The 20,921-nt window shown below is 54.1% G+C and overlaps 1 protein-coding gene across 1 annotated transcript; it reads left to right on the top strand.

The window, feature by feature from the left end:
• Nucleotides 1-1,033: 1,033 nt before the first annotated feature.
• Nucleotides 1,034-20,543, top strand: RP1L1 (RP1 like 1; the record flags this gene model as incomplete). The annotated part of the gene is made up of 5 exons (XM_079770227.1): nt 1,034-1,642; nt 4,196-4,331; nt 5,966-10,300; nt 18,428-18,525; nt 20,523-20,543. 5 exons carry the CDS (start codon nt 1,034-1,036, stop codon nt 20,541-20,543), a joined length of 5,199 nt encoding a protein of 1,732 aa, XP_079626353.1.
• Between the last annotated feature and the right edge of the window lie 378 nt (nt 20,544-20,921).

Here is a 20,921-nt window from a genome sequence, read left to right as displayed (position 1 = left end):
AGGTTCATCATGCATCTTCCAAAGACTTTGGAGGGATAGAAAGGAGGGCATTCTTTTCATAGGAAAGCAAACATCACCATATAATGGAGAAAGCACACAACATGGAGTGGTGAAGTCTCTTTGTGTTACAAGTCTCCTTGTCCCCACTCTGGTCCCTGAAGGGTTTGGGACCCTCTCACCTGGTAGTTGAAGGATGAAAGCCCAGCTCTCCGGGCATCCCCCAGGGCCACACATGAGACTTGGCACTGAGAGAGTGGGCAAGGTGCCCAGGCCTCCTGACTGCTTGCCCTGCGTTCTTGCATCTGTATTCTATGGTCTTCTCCTTACTTACCCACCTCTTTAGGAGATAAAGCCTGAGGTATTCAAAGGAGCTCAGGTGGTAGAGTCAAGTAATAGAAATAGCAAGAGGAAGGAAAGGAATCAAGATGTATTAGTGCTTGCTCTGTCCCTGGTGCTCTATGTGCATAAACTCATTTGCTCATTGTAACCACTCTGCAGAGTGAATGTGGCTGCATCGGACAAGGAGGTTCACCAAACACGGAGCATGTCATTCACCTCCTGGGTCACATGGAGTAAGGGGGGCGGGGGTGGAATTTGAACTCACATCTATCCAATGCCAAACCTTTGGCCTTCCCTCTATTCCATCAACATGGATTAACTTGCCCGGCTGGCTTGGTTAAGTGTTGGACCTTTGGCCTATGAACCAGGAGATCACCGTTCTATTCCCTGTCAGGGCCCATGCCTGGATTTCGGGGGGTCAATCCCCAGTGGGGGGGGGGTGCAGGAGGCAGACAATCAATCATTCTCTCATCATCATTGATGTTTCTACCTCTCTATCCCTCTCCTTCCCTCTCTGAAATCAATAAAAATATTTTTAAAAATGGATTAACCTGCTCATACAGAGCAGATCTGTACAAATTTGGAGTAGGCAGGAAGCACCTTTGTCTCCAACAAGAGAGAGGAAATGACGAATCTCTGGGCCGCTCTCTGACTCTCTTCCTTGATCGATTGCAGCCGCCTGGGCCTCCACGCCATGAACAGCACCCCAAGGGATACCCGGACCCCAAGCTACCGAGAGTGCCTCCTGCCTTCTGTGGCCCGGACCCTCTCTGTCACCCAGGTCACGCCAGCTAAGAAGATAACTTTCCTCAAGCGAGGGGATCCTCGGTTTTCTGGGGTTCGCCTGGCTGTCCACCAACGCACTTTCAAGAGCTTGGGCACACTGATGGATGAGCTCTCCCAGCGCGTGCCCCTCTCCTTTGGGGTGCGCTCCGTCACCACGCCCCGGGGCCTGCATGACCTCAGCGCCCTGGAGCAGCTGGAGGATGGTGGTCGCTACCTCTGCTCTGATAGGAAGCCGCCCAAGACCTCCAGTGGGCCAGGCCAGCCGTGGGGGAGAAGTCCCTCTGCTCAGCAGTCCCAGGATGTTGAAGACCAGTGTGAGGGGCCAGGAACATCCTCTTCCCGGAAAAATCCTAAAACCCCAAGGAGGATAATGTTGGTTAAGAATGGGGACCCTCGATTCCAGCAGACAGTGGTCCTCAGTCACAGAGACACCAGGAGCCTGTCGGCCTTTCTCAGCAGAGCCGCGGGCCTTCTGCACTTCCCCGTGAAGCAGGTGTACACGCCCAGTGGGGAAAAGGTAGGCTGCCAGGCATGATGTTTTCCTTAAAAAGTTCTCTGGACCTCAGAGCAAAATTCTTAGATGGGATGGGAAGGTCATCCATAAAAGGGGGGCTGCTGCCCGGCCAGTGTAGCTCAGTGGTTGAGTGTCCATCTATGAACCAGGAGGTCACTAGTTCGATTACATGCCCAGGTTGTGGGCTCAATCCCCAGTGAGGGGCGTGCAGGAAGCAGCCGGTCAAGATTTTTCTCTCATCATTGATGGTTCTATCTCTCTCCCTTCCTCTCTGAAATAAATGGGGGAAATATATATATATATACACACACACACACACACACACACACACACACACACACACACACACATATACTGAGTGGCCAGATTATTATGATCTCTGAACGCATAATAATCTGGCCACTCAGTGTATATATATATACACTGCAACTAATTAAAAGTAGATAGGGTGGAGGCATTCATCAGTTAATCAAACAATTGTTATTCATATTATTAGCTATCATTTAGCAAGTACTTAGTGAGCCCCAGACACTGCTTTGCACACTTTCATGATTTTCTTATCCAATTCTCCTATTATCCAATCTATTGCATGAGAGTTCAGTACAGGAACTACTCAATGTACCTTAAGCAGAAAGCAGTTTAATACAAGGCATCAGGGGGCTTCCAAATCTTCGGACATCTGCAGGGATGAACTCTGGGTTACAGGAATGGCTCCCAAAACTCTGCAGGGAGCTGCTACCTCTGCCTGGAGCTGCTGTGACCACTGAGCTCAGCTGGCATCTCGGCTGTGGCATCCAGGCTTCTAAAGCTGAGATCTGGAAGCTGCCGCATGTGCACCTTGGCACACGGGGACACTGGAACGCCGGGTCTGACCAGTGCTGCGGAGCTGCCACGTCTCCTGAAAATGTGTTTAGAGCTTTCTAAGTCCTGCAGAAAGCGAGTGGGTTAGACATTGATGAATCTAGGGCATAGCCTCCACCACACTGACTCAGGAGGCAGTCAATATTATCCCATTTGCGGAGATAAGACAATGGAGGCAGAGGTTAAGCAATTTGCTCACAGCTGTATGGCTGGGAATGATAGGGCCCGCCTTCATGGTTGCAGAGTTGTGCTGTAAGAACACTTCTGAATTGTGGTGCATTGGCTGTGCACTAGCATATGCTCCATGCAGATGTTGCAGACAAATAAGACTGGGTCCCTACCATCAATTGGCCACAGTTGTGAGAGGGAGAGAGCAGGTGCAAAATAAATTAATTGGAGGAAAGATTAGCATATTTCCATCTAGACTTACTACAGAGCTATTAGCGTTTCTGTAAGCAAAGCGACTTCATTGCTCCTGGGACAGGCTTTGTCATGATTATTTGATTATTCATTTGTAGACTCTCAACTGGATGGACATTCTCGATAATGTTATTTTTTTCCTCATGAGTCCTAGACCTCTACCTCTTTCTAAAAAGGGAGCATCATTTAGCCTTGAATTCTGCTCTCTTCCTTGGGAAAGTCTGACTTTCTAGAAGCATGGCTACATCTATAATTGGTAGAGTTGGGTCAACCACATTTGCATTTGTGCGATGGACCAGAGATATGAACCAAAAGAGAAACGTACCTGGTAGTTTGACACCAACTTTTGATGAACTGGGTGGAGAGAGCTGGTGGACAGCACACTGAATGTCATGGTGGGAGGAGAAGCTGCAAGCGTTCTCTCTTTTGTTTCCATTTCCTTGTTAATGAACATACCCTTCTAATTTGAGAGAATGAAAAAGAGCGGATTCAGCACTTTAAAGATGGAACTAAATTCCCCAACACTGCTCATTACAATGTATTGCTATAAATAGTGCAAACCCTCAAATATGCAGCGGCCTCGGGGGCCAGGTGAGGTTTTTCTAAAAGCGGGGACCTGTTTCCTGGAATGCAACCCAGCCCTGATGTTGCCCACTCAACTCCCAGCCCAGGACATCCTGCTGGTGGGGCTGTGGCTGGGCGGGAAGGGGATGGCAGGAGCGTCTGGGCAGGAGCCTGGAGAACCCTCCCTTGGAGGAGCCTGGATGGAAGGGCTCCCTGTGCAGAGAACAGTGCCTTCCCTTCTCCACTCCATGAGGGGCAGAAGCAGAGGCGACGGGCTCAGATTATACTGGAAAACACAGATCAAACCCAAGAGAGGTCTCTGCCTGGGAAGAGGGTGGAATAGTGAATCAGGTCTCCATATGAAAGCTGGCTGCTTTAAAAAATGCCTATTCTGGGGGGTACGAGTGTGAGCAGGGAAGCAGACCAGAGCTTCATGAAGTCTTTTCCAGCTGAGGCATCCAGCATAACCTCTAAACCACAGCCTCTCACAGGAGGGTGTAGGTGAGAGGAAGATCATGGTGGTAGGACCTCAGTCCCACACTGGTTATGGCAAATGGATGGGGATCCCTCCCTTGGATCCGAAATCTGGGGTGAAATGGGCCAACATCAGGAAAGGGCCAGAGAGCAGGATTCTTTCTCTACCTGTGTCTCTCTGAGCAGCAGGGGGGTTCTGCAGACCAGGCCTCCTGACTCAACACTCTCCTTCTTCAGGTGGGTTCTCTGAAGGCTCTGCTGCACAGCCCCTCGGTGCTGGTGTGTGCCGGCCATGAGCCCTTCAGACCTCTGGAAGGTGCCAAAAGAAGTGGGACTGGAACTTTAGCGGGGCAGACTTCAAGGAACAAAAATGGTGAGTGGGTGTCGGAGTTCCCCCAGTGTGGTTTGCACTGGATGGGGGATTGGGAGAGCTGGGCAGATATTCCTTCTAGATAATTTAGGGATCCTGCCTTTGGCACCAATTCTTGGACAGCCAGTTGTTTGGGGTCTCTCTTGCTTCTTCTTCCTCATCACATCACCATCAACCTTGACCGGGTTGAGCATTTGACTGGGGTATGAGAGAGGGAAGTCTGGTATTTAGAGATTAGGGATTAGGAAGAGATCTTAAACTCTATGTTTCCAGGATCTAAAATAAGCTTTATTAAGGACCATGGTGGGCACGAGATTACAGAGGCCATGGGCTATAGGTATGTGGCATTTGCATCTTTTAAGAGCCATGACTCTCTTAGACAACAGTGAGGGCCAAATGGGCTAAAATGAATGATACCCATCAATCATCTATCCAACCCATCCGTCTAAATATCCCACCATATTCATCCTAAGGCCTACAATGTGCCAGAGTTTAGGCTTTCTTATTTTAAAAAAAAAAGAAAACAACACATTCTTTTGAAAGCACAATTAACAATTGTAGAAGAAGAGTTTCAGCAGTTATTGGAATGGCAATAGGCACATTTTGGCAAGTCAACAAATAATATCCTTTGTGAAAAGCTGTTGAGAAATGATGAAATGACAACAATGGTGTCGGTGATTGCCTCATGCCTGGCACGGGAGCTACAGAGACCCCTTAGCCACGACCCCTCCCTGGAGGAGCCCCCATTCATATTCGGTGCTTATGAAAGAGCAGAGTTTTACGAAACCTCCTCCTGCTCAGATGCACTCATGGTGGTCTGCTCTTTTGCTGGCCACAGCCCCACCCTCCACTAGCCCCTTCCTCTTGTCACGTGTTAGCTCAGGAGATGAGAGGAGAAAGCGCTAGGGCTGCATTCTTTCTTGAGGTCCATTTCTTTCTGTCTGCAGTAGCCCCTTCTCCTCCTTTTTCATGGGGCAGGGTGTAGGCTTGACTATCAGAACCTGCTATTGTGTGTCCAGGTCCTCCTTGCTATCATTTATCAACTCCAAAGCTTGATGAGTGTCAGCATGATAAATCATCACTAATAACTGCAAAGCATTTTACAGTTTACAATCAGATGTGTATGCAGCAGCTTATTGATTTTACTTCTGGGGGTGGGTGGGCATGAGCAGGGCTAGGAGTTAGCGCTGGGCACTGCTACTCGGCCGGCCTCCCGTGCTGTCTATTCAAAACCCACTTTGTGCTAGTAATTCTGCAGGAAGTTTTTGTTTGTTTGTTTGTTTGTTTTTAGGAAGTTTTATATGCATTGCCTTGCAATGTCCAAACACACTTCCAAATAGATACCATTATTCCTATTTTACAGCTCGGAAAAGAGGCTCTGCCAAAAGCTACACAGCTAGGAAGTGGCAGGGTTGAGACTGAATTCAGGCTTCAAGTTCATCTCACTTTGCTATGCAGGTTCACAAACAGCACACTGGGTATTTGTTCTAGAATGGTTTCTGCCCTGCTGCATGGTTTGGAGGCGGCAGGGTGTTTAGGTGTGAGAGGCTCCTGTCCGGCCTTTTTGCTCCTGCCCTAAAGCTCCCCCAGCCGCTCACTATCTTTTCCTCTCTCTCTTCCTCTGCATTGTGTGCCAGGGAGCTGCGGCCCCAAGGCCAAGCCGAGCATGACCCACTCGAGGTCCAGGCTGGGCAGCAGGCCGCAGCGGTCTTCCTTGCTGCCGGAGAGGGCTGGTCTCGGCGACCCCCTGGTGTCCCCGCATCACACCAGGGTCGGCCCTGCTCCCGACAGGCACCCTCAGGACATGCCTGCCCAGCTGGGTCCGTTGGTGGCCGGTGATGGCGTGGAGAAGAAGGTGCACTTGAACGAGGACGGCAGCCTGTCTGTGGAGATGAAAGTCCGCTTCCACCTACTTGGCAACAACATGCTCCTGTGGTCCAGGAGGGCCGGGAGGGCCAGTGGGCAGGGCCCCGTTCCCAGGGAGGCAGACCCCCTCCACTGTGTGTGGGAGGGCCACCCTGGGGGCTCCTCGGAGCCTGGGACACAGGGGCTAGGGCCCCGAGAGGCAGGATACACAGAAGCCTTTGAGCGAGGCCAGTGGCAGCCAGGGTCCGGATATGAGATCTGGACGAACCCCCTGTACACTGCCCAGAGAGAGGGGACCGCCTCCTGGGGGAGGTCCCGGCGGGCCCAGCACTCCCCCTGCAGGGGCCCCTGGAGCCCAGGGGTGGCCGGCCGGAAAAGAAGCAGCAAGGACAGCGGCAGCCCTGCCTCCAGTGACAGAGCCCCCGAGGTCTCTGAGCCAAACTCCTGCTGCTCCCGGTCCCCAGAGGGCAGCACGGGCAGCTGTGCCCTGCACCTGGCCTCCGGGGCTGCCCCCCAGAGAGGATCAGGGTGGGGAGCTGGTGGCACACCCCAGGCTGCTGAGGGCCCAGGTCCAGAGGGAGCAGGGCCGGGCAGCAGGGGCCACTGCTGCCTGGAACCCAGGACCCAAGGCGCGGCAGGTGCTTTTTCTGACGCCTCAGCGAGTGCCGGGGCTCAGGAGGAGTCCAGTGAAAGGGGAGAGCGGCACCAGGGCCACGCCAGCAAGACCAGGCTGGTGTCTTCCCCACGGAAGGCCACCCCTGGGGCAGGACCCTGTTCCGCTACTGCGAATCCCTCGTCTTTGAGGAACGAGGACCCACGGGCAGAGGGGAGTGAACAGGACATTGGACCCCCGCAGCCCAAGGATGGGTCTGGGAGGAGATCGTCCCTGGCTTCGGGCCGTTTGGGCTCTGGGGGCACTGCAGAAGGCTGCTCCCCGGCCTCCACCTGCGCCTCAGCCACAGGCAGGAGCAGAAAGCAGGCGAGCAGAGCCAGTGCTGTGTCCTCACCCAGCATTTCTGGCCTTGGCCGAGGGGCCCAGGGAGGCCGCCCCAGGCAGCACCACAGCCAGAGGCACACACACTGCCGGCTCGATTCCCCTGTGTCCAGGCCAATGCTGGGCCCCCCCAGCACAGGCAGGCTCTGCCCAGCCTGCCCAGCACCACGCTTTTCTGGAAGCTCCTCTAGTGCCAGGAACCCGGCCTTCCAGGACCCAGGGCCACCCTCCTTGGCCTCTCCTAACTCCCGGGACGCACGAGGGGTCAGCAGTGTCCCCGTTACTCCTGTGAGCAGTTCAGACTGTGCTTCCAATCTCTACCCCCCATTCTCTCCCTCTGCCGAGACCGAGTTCAGGTCACACTCACTCTCTACCACATCTGACCCTCTCAGCTCCCCAGGAGGTGGCCTGGGAGGAAAGGCAGGGGGCGTCCCCAAGGCCTCCCGGCCCTTGAGCCTGCCAGTTGGACAGCATGAGGGGGGCAAGCCAGGAGCCCACCAAGGGGGCTGCGGCTCACAGATGGGCACATCCCGGGCCTGCAGGGCCCCCGGTGGTGAGACGCAGGCCTTGCTGGCCCCCCAGCCTCAGGGCAGCCAGGGGCCCCTCTCTGAGGCCTGCTTGGTGTGCAGGGGGTACAGTCCCACTCCGCCCAGGGCACGGCCCCCTGTCAGGAAACACGCTTCGTGCAGCAGCAACGGAGACCACGGTGCTCCCTGGGGGCCAGGGGGCGCCGAGCAGGGGGAGGAACCGCTAGACGTGCAGCGCCCGGGCCCCCCCGGATCTCAGTCAGGGGGCACGGGGACAGCAGTCAGAGCAGCGGGGAGGGGCAGCCCCAGCCTAGGTCCCGGGCCTGGGAGAAGGTTCCAGGCGCAGGTCGCTGGTGGAGGGGAAGGCCTGGAAGAGCAAGAGGACAGTGGTCGCGTGACGCCGGGCACTCTGCCCCGGGCCTCGCCAGAAGCCGTGGTCCGTGGATGGCTGAGCAACATCCCGGAGGAGCCCGTGCCCTTGAGCTATGAGATGGGGGATGACAGCATGGAGGCGGCTGGGGATGGCCCGGAAGGCCCCACGGAGGGCCCTGTAGACACACATCCCCCAGAAGGCCTGGAGGAGCCCATGCAGGCTAGACGACCGTCCCTGGAAGGGGCCGCCAGCAAGAAGGCAGACCCAGAGGGAGCCCTCCCGGTGACTGGTGAGGCTGGTCCCCCGCCGGGAGAGGGTCTTCCTCCCAGCAGGGCCGCGGAAGCCCCCGAGGAGGCTGCAGCAGGTGAAGGGGCCACTGGGGACCGTGGTGGGGGCCAGTGTGTGCTTCCCCGCAGGGTCTCTGTCTCCATACAGATCATGAAGGCGCTGATGGGCGCCAAGCAGGGCCGGCCCAGCAGCCTGCCCGAAGTGTCCGGCCCGGAGGGCAGGCGGCTCAGCCACTCTGCCCGGGCCCTCATCACCTGCCTCGCCAGGCTCCACTTCTTCAATGAAGACCGTGGGTCTCCCGCCGGCAAGGCAAGGCTCACAGACTCCTCTCGGTACCAGGAGCTCCTGAGCACCTTGCAGGCCTCGTGGCCGGGGTGTGGCCTCGGGCAGGGTGAGCCGGACTCGGGCTCCCAGGGGTGCGGCAGGAGCCAGGCTCTGTCGGGCCTCAGGCCCCATGCTGTGACTGAGGACTTCACACCAACGTCCTCGTCCGGCGTGGATGTCGGGAGTGGTTCTGGAGGTTCGGGGGAGGGCAGCGGACCCTGTGCCGTGGACTGTGCCCTGGTCTCTGAAAGGGGAGAGCTGCTCTCAGAAGTCCCCTACCAGAGGCCTGATTCCAGAACCTCAGAGAACCCAGAGGACCCGGGAAATCATCAGTCAGTTGGTTCCGTGGAATCTTCAAGTCCCCAAGCATGGGCTGGTGCCACCAGGAGGGACGAGGCAGGAGGAAGCAGCGGGGAGCAGGCGCGGGGCAGGGACCTGGACCAAATAGTTGAAAACAGGATGCAAGGAGAGGCGGTGCAGTTAGAGAAAACGCAAGAAGGAAAAGAAAGAGCAGAACCGCACGGAGAGGGTGTCCGTGGATTTCCAGAAGAAGAGAGAACCACTGGGCAAGACTTACGAGGGGCTGGCTCTCGGGGTGGGGCAGGTGCCCGGGAAGATGAGAGCGTGCAGGAAGAGGAAGCAGGAGGGGAGCCTGCCTCCGCCGCGCTGCACCCTGCGGGGAGGGGAGAGAGGACCCTTGGCAGCCTCCCCGAGAGACACTCAAATGCCAGCGGGAGCCAAAGCAGTCCCAGTGCTGAGCCTGGTTTGGAGACGCTGCCCAGAGCAGCTGACTCAGACCATGAGCAAACCCAGGCCAAGTTCACCCAGGGGGCTGCGGAGAAGGGCACTTCTGTGGCTCACAGAGTGTCTCCGGACCCTGACCCCCTCTGGGTGTCCAGGCTGCTGAGGAAGATGGAGAAGGCCTTCTTGGCCCACCTAGCCAGCGCCACGGCTGAGCTCCGAGCCCGCTGGAGCCTGCAGAACAACGACCTGCTGGACCAGATGGAGGCTGAGCTGCAGCAGGACGTGAGCCAGCGGCTCCAAAGCAGCACCGCAAAGGAGCTCGGAAAGATCCAGAGCCGGGCCGGGAGGAAGGCGCCGGGGCCTCCCCGGGTAGCCCTCAGGTGGGAGACGTCCCTGCAGACAGAGCAGCGCAGGAGTCGCCTCCAGGGCCTGCGCAACCTCTCCGCCTTCTCTGAGCAGACCCGGGCCCCGGGCACCCCCTCGCTCTCCCTGGACGATGTGCCAAACCTCAGTGGAGCCCTGGGGACCCGGCTGGGTGGGGAGGCCGGCGGGGAGGAGTTCTGTCCCTGCGAGGCCTGCGTGAAGAAGAAAGTGACCCCTGTGTCCCCAAAGGACTCAATGGGCATAGCCAGGGCACCCATCAAAGAGGCCTTTGACCTTCAGCTAATTCTGCAGAAGAAAAAAGCAGGATGTGCTAATGGGGAGACAGCAGGCACGGCCCCTGAGAAGACCGGGATGGAGCCGCTTCAGAGAGACCCCTCGGGGACAGGGACTGTCCAGGGAGCTGATGGAGGCCTGGAGCTGGGGTTAGGCCGGGGCCCTGGGGCAGAGGAGGGGGATGAGGATGTGGGCAGAGGTGAAGGTGCAGGAGGAGGAGAGGAGGATGAGGCCGCTCAGAAGAGAGGAGGGAACACAGACCCCCGTGGAGGCCACCCCTCGGAGGCAGTGGGGTGGGAGGGGCAGGGCGCGGGTGACCAGGGAGAGAACAGAGAGGGGGGCTCCGGGGAGGAGGTCAGTGTGCAGAGCGAAGCCTGGGGAGGCGCTGACCGAAGTCCAGGAGGACAGAATGACACCAGAGAGGTCCAGGAAGGAGAGGGCCAGCCCGAGTCGGGAAGAGGAAATCCAGGCGAGAAGGAAGGGGGTCCACAGGCTGGCCCCAGGCAAGGCCAGTCGGGTGAGGCTTCTGTAAACAACAGCCCAGACCAAGATGGGGGGCCCACACCACCCCCTGCCTCAGGTGGAGACACCCCAGGCCACAGGTCAGGCCGGAAAACAGGCCTCTCCTCATCCAGCACATCATCTCTGGGAAACTGCTCTCAGCTCTCCCAGAAGGGCTCCGAGGAGGGGCCTTCAAATGGAGACATGAGCACGTTTGGAGATGAGCCCAAGGGAGTCCCCAGCCCCGAGAGAAACGGCACAGGCACAGGTGTGTCTCCAAAAAGCTCCACTTCTGCACGAGAAGGGCCCTCCTCGGGGTCCGGGACTCCAGAGCGAGGGACAGATGACGGCCTGACTCCAGAGCCCAGAGCAGCCCAAGGCTCCGACTTAGGAGCTGAGACGAGAGTTAAAAGTCTCTCTGGGACAGAAATGAGGTCTGGCAACCTCGCCAGGGGCAGGACCCATGGCTTTGGCCACGATGACTTAGATTTCTAGAGATCCAGCGGTGAGGTGCCCATGAGTCTGCAGCTCTGCTTTTATTCTTGTTTTGTTCACAAACCTGAGCATGGCTCAGCCCCCTGGCAGTGCACAAGGAGCGTGGGGGGAAGATCAAGGACGTGCCAAGGGCACAGCCACACCATGCTGTCCTGGGTTCGAAATTCTGGAGCTTCAGAGGGCCTGCTGGCCCTCCCAGGCGCGGTGTGAAGGTTGTCTCAGCTCCCTGGGGGGGGGGGGGGGGCAGGGGGGCGGGATGGGACTGCTTGGCAGAGCTCCAGGAGAGTTTTTGTTTGTGTGTTTGTTTTTTTGCGAGCAAGTGTTACTCTCATTCTTTTGTCTATTGATCTCCTGTTATTTTTCTCCTTGGCCTCTCTTGGCACTCACCTCGTTTGACTTTGAGGTGCTTTTCTCTAAGTCTTGAACATATTTGGTGACTCTGCAGATGTGCAAAAATTCAGGGAGAAGCAGATAAATTCAGGGTCATTGGACAAAGTTTGTTCTGCATTTCCTTTTTAAAAAATATTTAAATTGATTTGGAGGAGAGAGAGAGAGAGAGAGAGAGAGAGAGAGAGAGAGAGATTTGTTGTTCCACTTATTTATTCATTCAATGGTTGATTCTTGTATGTGCCCTGACTGAAGATCCAACCCTCAACCTTGGTGTATCGGGATGGGATGATGCTCTAATCAACTGAGCTACTTGGCCATGCTTCTTAATTTATGTATATATTTTTGGATAATGGAAAATGTGAAAAGGGGGAAAGAAGGAAAAGCAGTCATCTATGATCCCACCACTCAGAGATAACTTGTGTTAGAGGTTTGATTTTTTTCCCTATCAAATGGATTTTCTAACCATTTGATGGTGGATGTCATCCTTATACACTTCTTTTTTTTAAAAAAAACTTAACAATGTAAGCATGTTCCCTCTTTATCTCCAGATCTTTATAAACCTATTTTAAATACCTGAATAGTACATTATCTACAGTAATAAAAGGGTAATATGCTAATTAGACTGGATAGACCGGACGTCCTTCCGGACAAAGCCACAGTGGCGGGGGGCCAAGGCAGAGGCCAGCAGGGGAGCAGTTAGGGAGAGATCAGGCTGGCAGAGTAGCAGTTAGGGGGTGATCAGGTCGGCAGGGGAGCACAGTGAGGGGCGATCAGGCAGCAGGGGAGAGCGGTTAGGGACGATCAGGCCAGAAGGGGAGAGTGGTTAGGGGAGATCAGGCTGGCAGGGGAGAACAATTAGGGGTGATCAGGCAGGCAGGCAGAGTGGTTAGGGGCAATCAGGCAGGCAGGCAGTTGAGCGGTTAGGAGTCAGCGGTCCCGGATTGTGACAGGGATGTCCGACTGCCGGCAATTGGACATTCCCCGAGGGGTCTCGGATTGGAGAGGGTGCAGGCCGGGCTGAGGGACCCCTCCCCCATGCATGAATTTCATGCACTGGGCCTCTAGTGAGAATATAAAATACTTTACTGCATCATTTCACTCTTGTCAACCATTCAGATGGTTTCCATAATTTTTTTTAAAACTTTTTCCCCCCCTGAACTGCAGATGATTTCTTTAGGATAGACACCCAGGCATGGAATTACTGGGTCTAAGGATATTGACTTTTTTTGAAGGCTCTGGATATCCTGCCACCAAACTCTTTTTCTGAAGGCCTGTACTAACTGACATCACTTGGCCTGACACCCTCTCATCAGTGTTTGGTCTATTCATTAAAACAAGAAATCTTTTGCTAACTTCATGGGCAAGAAGAGTATCTCATTTTAATGGGGTGTTATTTTAGTTATATTTGATTATTACTGAGATTACAGAGTTTTCTAGGTTTTTACAAAAGCTATTTGCATGTAAGTTATATATATACGCCTTTTGCCCATTTTTTAAAACTGGAATCCTACCTTTTTTTAATGAATTGATTTCTATGTGCCCCTTATAATACTTTTGACATTCTATTTATCATTTTTGAGATTTAGAAAATGCCCTTTCTCCATACCCTTTTATAGCCAGCCTTGGCCTGGGTCCTGTCTGGGTAGGGAGCTTCGTGGGGCTGAATTTCTTTGACTCATACATGACCATTTTGTGTATTGAGAATGATGAAAATGGGAGTCTGTGCTACAAGAATAGCTGTTGTTCACTGGTTATTTAAATGTAAACATTAATAATAAAAATAAATAAGTAATCTATAATAATAAAAGGGTAATATGCAAATTAGACCGGACGACCTTCCGGTCGAAGCCGGGGCTGCAGCCACAGGATTGAGGAAGCCGCTGTGGCTGCGAGGGATCCAGGCAACCACCACGGCTGCGAGGGAGGGATCCAGGCAGCCGCCGCGGCTGTGAAGGCCTACTCTTGCACAAGTTTCGTGCATCAGGCCTCTAGTAATAAATAAAGCAAATGTTGGGCCTGGGCTGTGTCCTCATGCCTGCAGCCTTTGTTCCTCTCTGTTTCTGAGTGCTGGAGATGTTCTTAATAAAACTTGACATGTTTTTAAAATTTCTGTGCAGGTGATTCTTTAAAGCTTTTACATTAAAATTACATCTCTCTCTACAGGAACCGGTACCTTAGCCAGAAGCTCCCAGTGGAGCAGATTGCACTGTGGGGTTGGTTTAGATGTGGTGATAGGCAGGGATGTCCACCACTTAGTGGACATGGAGCTCCCACCTCTTCTGTGACCTAAGTCCCCAGGGAACCCCTAAGAGATGCTCCAACCATAATCTGCTATCTGCCCAAATGACAGAGACAGCCATCCCTGGCACCTACTGATCTGGCACTAAGTGGTGGAGAGAATGCAATGGAGAGACCACTGCTTGTTCCTGTCACCTCAGCCTGCCCCTGATGCAAAACTCAATTCAAGTGTTGCTGCAGTATTTACAGTATCAGTAGTTATGCAAACATTTTTAGACAGAGAGTTCTCCTCAAACTACGTGGAGCAGGGGAGTAAGTGGTGGTGGAAAGAAACCAAGCTCTTCCTCCTGGCCTTGTAGCTGGTGGGGATCAGAGATTCCAGCTCCAAAGCACCATCTTTCTGTGGCTGAGGACTAAAGAGCAGGGCCAGATCCCAGGCCCAGAGATTCTGACCTTATGGGTCTGAATTAGGGTCCCAGCCCAGCTACTTTGTCAAACTCCCAGATGTGTATAATGTTCCGTCAAGATGGCCCTCCCCTGATTTAGTCCAGCTTCCTTTTTCCAGGTAAGAAGACAGACCCATCTTGCAAAAGAGAAGTGCCTAAATCACACAGCTGGGTAAGTGGCCAGGCTGGGACCAAACACAGGTCTTTCTTTTTCTAATCCTCTCTTCATAGCCCCCTTCACAAAGCTTCGGGCAGCCCTGCAGCGAAATATAACAAGCAGCAAACCTGCTCCTTTGTGCCCGGCCAGTGTGGCTCGGTGGCTGAGCATCAACCTATGAACCTATGAACCATGGTTCAATTCCCGGTCAGGGCATATGCGAGGGTTGTGAGCACGATCCCCAGTGTGGGGCGTGTAGGAGGCAACCGATGAATGATTCTCTCTCATCATTGATGGTTCTATCTCTCTCTCCCTTCCTCTCTGAAATGAATAAAAATATTAAAAAACAAAAACCACCTACTCCTTTGTAATCCAGACCTGTGCTCCCCTCACCTGCACCCCCACCTACCCTCATCTTTGCCCCAGTTCCCTGCGTCCATGTCTATCTCTGCGGCCCAGACTCTGTCTCCAGAAGGGCCCTGCTAAGGTGCCCAGCGGAGAAGTCGCCTGCCTTTAGTCTGTGAAGCCCTCAGTGCAGTGCAGCTTGCAAGGGGTCACGTCCTGAGAGGTTTCCAAACTAAGCATGGGTCAGGTTTCCCACTCCACTTTAATGAACATGCAAACCACTCGAGAGCTTCACTAACATGGACAGCTCCACTCAGGAAGCTCTGGTTCAGTGTGTCTGACGATGGGCTTAGGGCAGTGGTTGGCAAGCTGCGGCTCGCGAGCCACATGCAGCTCTTTGGCCCCTTGAGTTTTTAGCAAAGGCCAGCTTAGGAGTACCCTAATTAAGTTAATAACAATGTACCTACCTATATAGTTTAAGTTTAAAAAATTTGGCTCTCAAAAGAAATTTTAATCGTTGTACTGTACTGTTGATATTTGGCTCTGTTGACTAATGAGTTTGCCGACCACTGGGCTAGGGATTCATGTTTCAATGAGCAGCTGGAGGAAAACCCACATACCCCCCTACCCAGTTGCTTGCCAGACCATTAGCTTCGCTGTTCTCCCTCATTATGTAGTCTCCCCAAGGGACAGTGCAGGTCAGGCATAGTCAACCTCTCTCTCTGCCTCCCTCTCCTGAGAGGCAATTAGGGTGGGTAAAGCAAAATCTCTCTCTGCCGGGCCCCTGCCCATCCCCAGTGTCCACAGGCACATCTGGCAGCCCCGGCCCCTGGTTGTCCATAGGACTTACCTGGGCAGACATGGACCTGGGCCACCAAAGTCCTTGAGTTTATGCCCTTACTCACCAGCTGCCCGGCAGAGTGACCTAAACCTGTTTCATGACTTCCATTGAAATGAGTCAGGCATAGCCTCCTGGGGTAACTGGCCCACGATTTCAATCCTCCATCCATTGATACTTCCCAGCATCGAAGCTGAGCCCCAGGATCCAAGCTGAGCCCCAATATCCAGGGGTAGAAGGTGGCTGTCTCATGATGCTCTTCCCCTGGGCCATGTCTTCACTCTCCCATTGTTTCTGCTCCCTTACCCCTGACGGCCACCTGTGCCTTCGTTCCTCTAGGATTATAGAGACCTACCTATGTTCTCCTGGGTTCTAAATGTTTAGACCTGGTTGGGGTGTTCACAGCCCAAAGCATCCAGTTTGTCCATGAGAAGACCCCCATTGAAGCTCAACAGGCCAGGAAAATGGGCCACCTCCTACTGCTGCTGCCATCCCTCCCCCATTTCCATCTAGATCCCCCTCCATCTCAACTCACTGCTCCCGCCACCCTCTTGACCTGGACATCATTGCTGGTTGATTATTTTCCAAACTCAGGGACTTTGTTCATCCATCATCTCCCTGGATGGAGGTGGCCCACACCCCTAATGACACCCCTCTGGCTCTGAGACTATGTCTCCTCCGCATGTCCCTCACTAGCCCAGCTCTGGCTCCTATTCTCTGCCTGCACTTTGAACCTGAAACACTGGCATCTCCCCACCCTCAGCTCATTGCTCTCTCTCCTTCATCTCCCTGGATGATTGCTGTTTCTGCTCCTACGTTTTGGCTCGTGACTCCCAAATCCAGGGCTTCAGCTTCCAGCCCAGAGCAGAACTCTTCCCTCTTCCTCAGCCCATTCCTCTCCCACAAGCTCACCTGACACCGCCAGCATCCATACTAGGCTTAGCTCTCCCCTCACCATTCCATGGCACTTCCAGCATCCATCCTAGACTCAGCTCTCCCCTCACCACACCATGGCACTGCCAGCATCCATCCTAGACTCAAACTCCCCTCACCATTCTATGGCACCATCCATCCTAGATTTATCTCTCCCCCACCATGAGAGCATGCTGTGGATAAACCATCATGGGCACTTGAATGGGCAAGGCTCCCTTCAGTTTGACTGTCTAGGAAAGCGCCAGGTGGACAGCGACACTGGGCCTGGGTCTTGCCTAATAAGCTTTGGTGAGAGATGAGGGGAAAGGCATTCCAGGTGGAGGTGATGGACAATAGGAGCAAAGGAACAGAGAGGTCAAGCATGAGCTTGGATGGTGAATAGTGATAGTCAGGGTCTCTGAAGTCAAGGGTATGTGAACAGAGAGTGTGGACATATACAGGGCCCCATAACACTTGAACCCCCGGGCTCCAGGATAGCCCCGGCCTTTGGCCAGAGGCATCAAACAGTCCTGGGATTAAGTAGGGCTGTTGCCTTTCCACTGGGCTTGAGCCCTTGATGTGGGAATTCAGCTCGGTCTGAGTGCCCTTCGATGAAGCGTCTACTTAGTGCTTGAAGGTGCAACTTCCTCCTATCCACAAGGAAACCAGCAATCTTTTACTGCGTTCCTAAGGCGTATCTGGAAGAGGCTTTTATGTACAGTGTCACCTTTAATACTTGCCACAACCCTACAAATTTTTCTGATCACCATTTTATGGATGAAGAAATGGGTTCAGAGGTGAATCGCCCAAAGAGGTACGGCTGGTAGATGCTAAAGCCTTGATTTGAACCCAAATTTGACTCTCCTCAGCCTAGGTTTCTTCTTCCACACAACCTAGCACCAAGCCCCACATTCTGAGGGTCCTCTTGCCTTGCACCCCTGGGCTGGGCTTTGAGCCCCACCAAATCCCCTTGGAGCCCCATTGCCAAATGCCGGTCGGTGTAGCTGTGCTCTACTGGGCTGCACCTCCGGCCACATTGCAGTGCTGCCCTTATCTGCTGGGCTGAGTCTTCCAGGTTCTTACATCTCGTTCCGGCTGGTGTCTCCTTACCTCAGGACCCACCTCCTAGGGAGCATCCCTGATTCCTCCCCAGCCTCTCCCTGATAAGGAACAGGGAACCTGTGGTTTTCCAACTCTGGGCAGCCTTGGGAAAGCACTGAACGTGTTTGTTTGTCAGAAGGACTGGGGGAACCAGGGCTACTTGGCCTGCAGGGGCCAGGATGCTGAACGCCCTGCAGCAGTGGGCCAGTCCCTCACAGGATGGGCAGTCCCACCCCAAACGCCGCAGGTATTTTTATTGCTGCATTTTATAATTGGGGAGACTGAAATTCAGGAGCAGACTGGCTCCCCCATAGGCACAGGGCTGGGAGTGAATCAGCATCCTTCTCCTGATTTCTGTCTCTCCTACTATCCCCCAGAAAGATTGAGGCTGTTTCCTAACATTCTAGGCTGCTTGAGAACACCCTGCCTCAAGGCAAAGGGATGAGCTGGGAAACCTATCAAAGCTTCATCAATCACAGTAGTTCCAGGAAAGGACAGACCCGGGTAACAGATACTCCCCGGGTGCAATGGATGGAAGAGTGGAAAGGGTGAGAGTTGGAAAGTGATTCATTTCTTGGAAAAGGCTGAACCCCACATCCTATTTTGTTCTGCCCCAGCATGGGGAGCTTTTCCTGGGCCTGGAGACAGGCCCCAGCAGGACAGGCAGCTCTAGAAAATGTTGGGGACCAGGAGGAAAGAGAACAGCTCTCTGTTTTGCCTTTAGGGAGCAACGATCTCTCTTCCCCAATGACCGCAGCCTTCTACGCACACATGGCCTTCCCAAATACATATCAGAATCAAACCCTCAAAGAGTTCTGAATTTGAGGGGTGGGGTGAGGAGATAGAATGCCTACATGATAAGCTGAGTCTAGTCCCTCTGTGTAAACCCTTCTATGACACCAGACAGTGCCCAGTTCATCCCGGCCTTGAAGATGGAGAGTATGATTTCTGCCAATGGGTTCATTGCGATGGGACGTCACAACAGCACCATGAGGCTGATTGTGAGAGGGTTCCCTGCATTCCTTGGGCCTGCGTTTCAGGGCGCACCGCTCACCAGGAAGACTGACATTTGTTAGGACTTTCATCCAGCTCATGTTGAGCAGCTGTTTGGTGCCAGGCCGTGTGCCAGCTGCTGAGGACGCAGAGATGAAACCAGGGCCCTTGATGTGCCCATTTCCCATACCTGCCTGTGTGGCCCTCCCTGGGGTTCATTGGTCAGCAGTGCTACACTTCTGATCTATAAGTGAAATAGCAAAGCGGTGTTCCTTACCCCAGGACCCACCTCCTAGGGGGCATCCCTGATTCCTCCCCAGCTTCTCCCTGATAAGGAACAGGGAACCTGTGGCTTTCCAACTCTGGGCAGCCTTGGGAAAGCACTGAACGTGTTTGTTTGTCAGAAGGACTGGGACATGTGACAGCGGAAACCCCAGACAGAAGGACTGGGACATGTGACAGCGGAAACCCCAGACAGTGGCTGAGAAACTGGGACGTGCCGTGGACGTGGCCTCAGCAGCAACCGCAGCAGCAGGCTAGGCTGTGTGCCTGGTGGCATGGTGGGTTGGGTGTTCTCCAGGCAGGAAAGACTGGCTCAGGATGGGGTGAATTCGTCATGAGCTGAGACTGAAGGTCAGGGGACCATAGGGTGGGGGTGACAGCAATTAGGAGAAACCATGGAAAGTCATGTGGTGTGTGGGGTGGTAGTCTGTGGGTAGAGGGTATAGGGCAGAGAGGGGGCTAAGAACCACAGAAATGGAGGCGCTCTGAGGATTCCCACAGGCCAGTGACCAAGAGGAACCCAATCTGGAAGGCAAAAGAGTTTGGTTAGAATGAAGGGGATGGAGCTTTGGCCAATGTGAGGGCAGGCCTCTTCCTGTGCCTCCAGGAGGACCAGGCTTCAGCCAGCACAGCTGGCAGCTAAGGTGGCCCCTGGCTCAAAGCCCCAACCAGCCATCAGGTCCCAAAAACACAGACCCAGGAAGGACTGGTATGCAGGGGCCAGGATGCTGAACGCACTGCAGCACGTGGGCCAGACCCTCACAAGGGTGGGTAGTCCCACCCTAAAGGCCAATATAATAGAGGTGATGGCAGCTGTAAGGCGGGGAGCAGCCACCTGAGGCAGAGAGGAGCCAGGACTATCGGGACCCCTGGATCCCGGGGGAAGGGCCAGGCCTCACGAGGGGTGTGATCTCAGATCCAGGTGTTTCTGCCTGAGGCCTTGCACTCTGTGGGTCAAGATGGCCTTCCTCGCTGTACTTGGCTTCTAGTCCTGGCTCTGTCCCTAACCCACATCCTTAGAGGGTCCAGCCATTCCTCCTTAACTCAGGAGGCAGGATTCACTAGGCCCTCCCTGTGGTTAGCAGCCATAGTAGAGGACCCAAAACAAGACTGACTTCCCAACTGACCCAGAAATGCTTGGTTTTCAGGGCTGGCAACAGTGAAGTGTGTTTCAATTCTCTTTGTCACGGAAGCCTGAGACTCTCAGACCCTACGCCTGCTGCTTGTTGGCTCTGCTCTGTATATATTTCTGTGTCACTGGAGCCTAGTGCCTTGTTGGACAGATAAGAGCACAGAGGTCCAGAGAGATCATGCCCTGGCCCAAGATCACAGAGCAAGTCAATGCAGAGTCAGGCCTAGAAACTGGGTTCCCTGATTTGCAGGCCATGCTGGCTCCCCAGCCCCGAGCTGAGACCTCAGAGCCCAGGCCGCCTCCTCTGCTCCTGTGGGCGAGAGCGCGGGCAGGGAGGGCAGTGTCCCAGCCTAATTAGACGCTGTAGAGGAGCAGGGACATGGGGGGCCGTGCTCGCAGATTAGTGCCCCCTCCATAGATCATAGGCATGCCAAGGACATAATAAATAATCTGCCCAAAGGTTTTAAAGGTAAAAATCAGCAAACCATTAATAACGTTCCCAGCACCATACATCACCCTGAAATCTTCCCATTACCGCTCCCTGAGCCGATTCGCATTTTCTAGGCTGTTTCTCCCCCCTTTCCTTTCCAGTGTATCCTGCAGCAGGCTTGAAGCCCCTCCCCACAGCCTGCCTGAGCCCGGAAGAGTGGGAGTGTGGAACCTTTTCGGACTTACTGTGGAGGTTCTGTTCAGGTGTGTGGAGGGATGGACAAAGGAGAGACGTCGCATTCCCTTTCCAGTTACCCTTCTGCTTCCGCTTTTCCTTTCAGTGGGTGGGATGGAGCTTGCCTACCTCTCTCTCCCTCTGGCTTTAAGTAGGAATAACGCTGTGGCCTCCCTCTCTGAGAGGCCAAGGAGGTTTAATTAATGAATGCAACGGGGTCACTTTAAATCGGAAAAGTGCTGATGGCTGCACTTTCCAATTCCTGGTGTCCTGAGCTCTGCGGAGGCAGCGGGCTGGGGGCCCAGGCTCTGAGATGGGGTTCAAGG

Source organism: Cnephaeus nilssonii (assembly GCF_951640355.1).
Source record: "Cnephaeus nilssonii genome assembly, chromosome: 5".
Lineage (NCBI taxonomy): Eukaryota > Metazoa > Chordata > Mammalia > Chiroptera > Vespertilionidae > Cnephaeus > Cnephaeus nilssonii.
The sequence above is the reverse complement of the archived record's forward strand: the minus strand, read 5'-3'. Positions and strand labels throughout refer to the sequence as shown.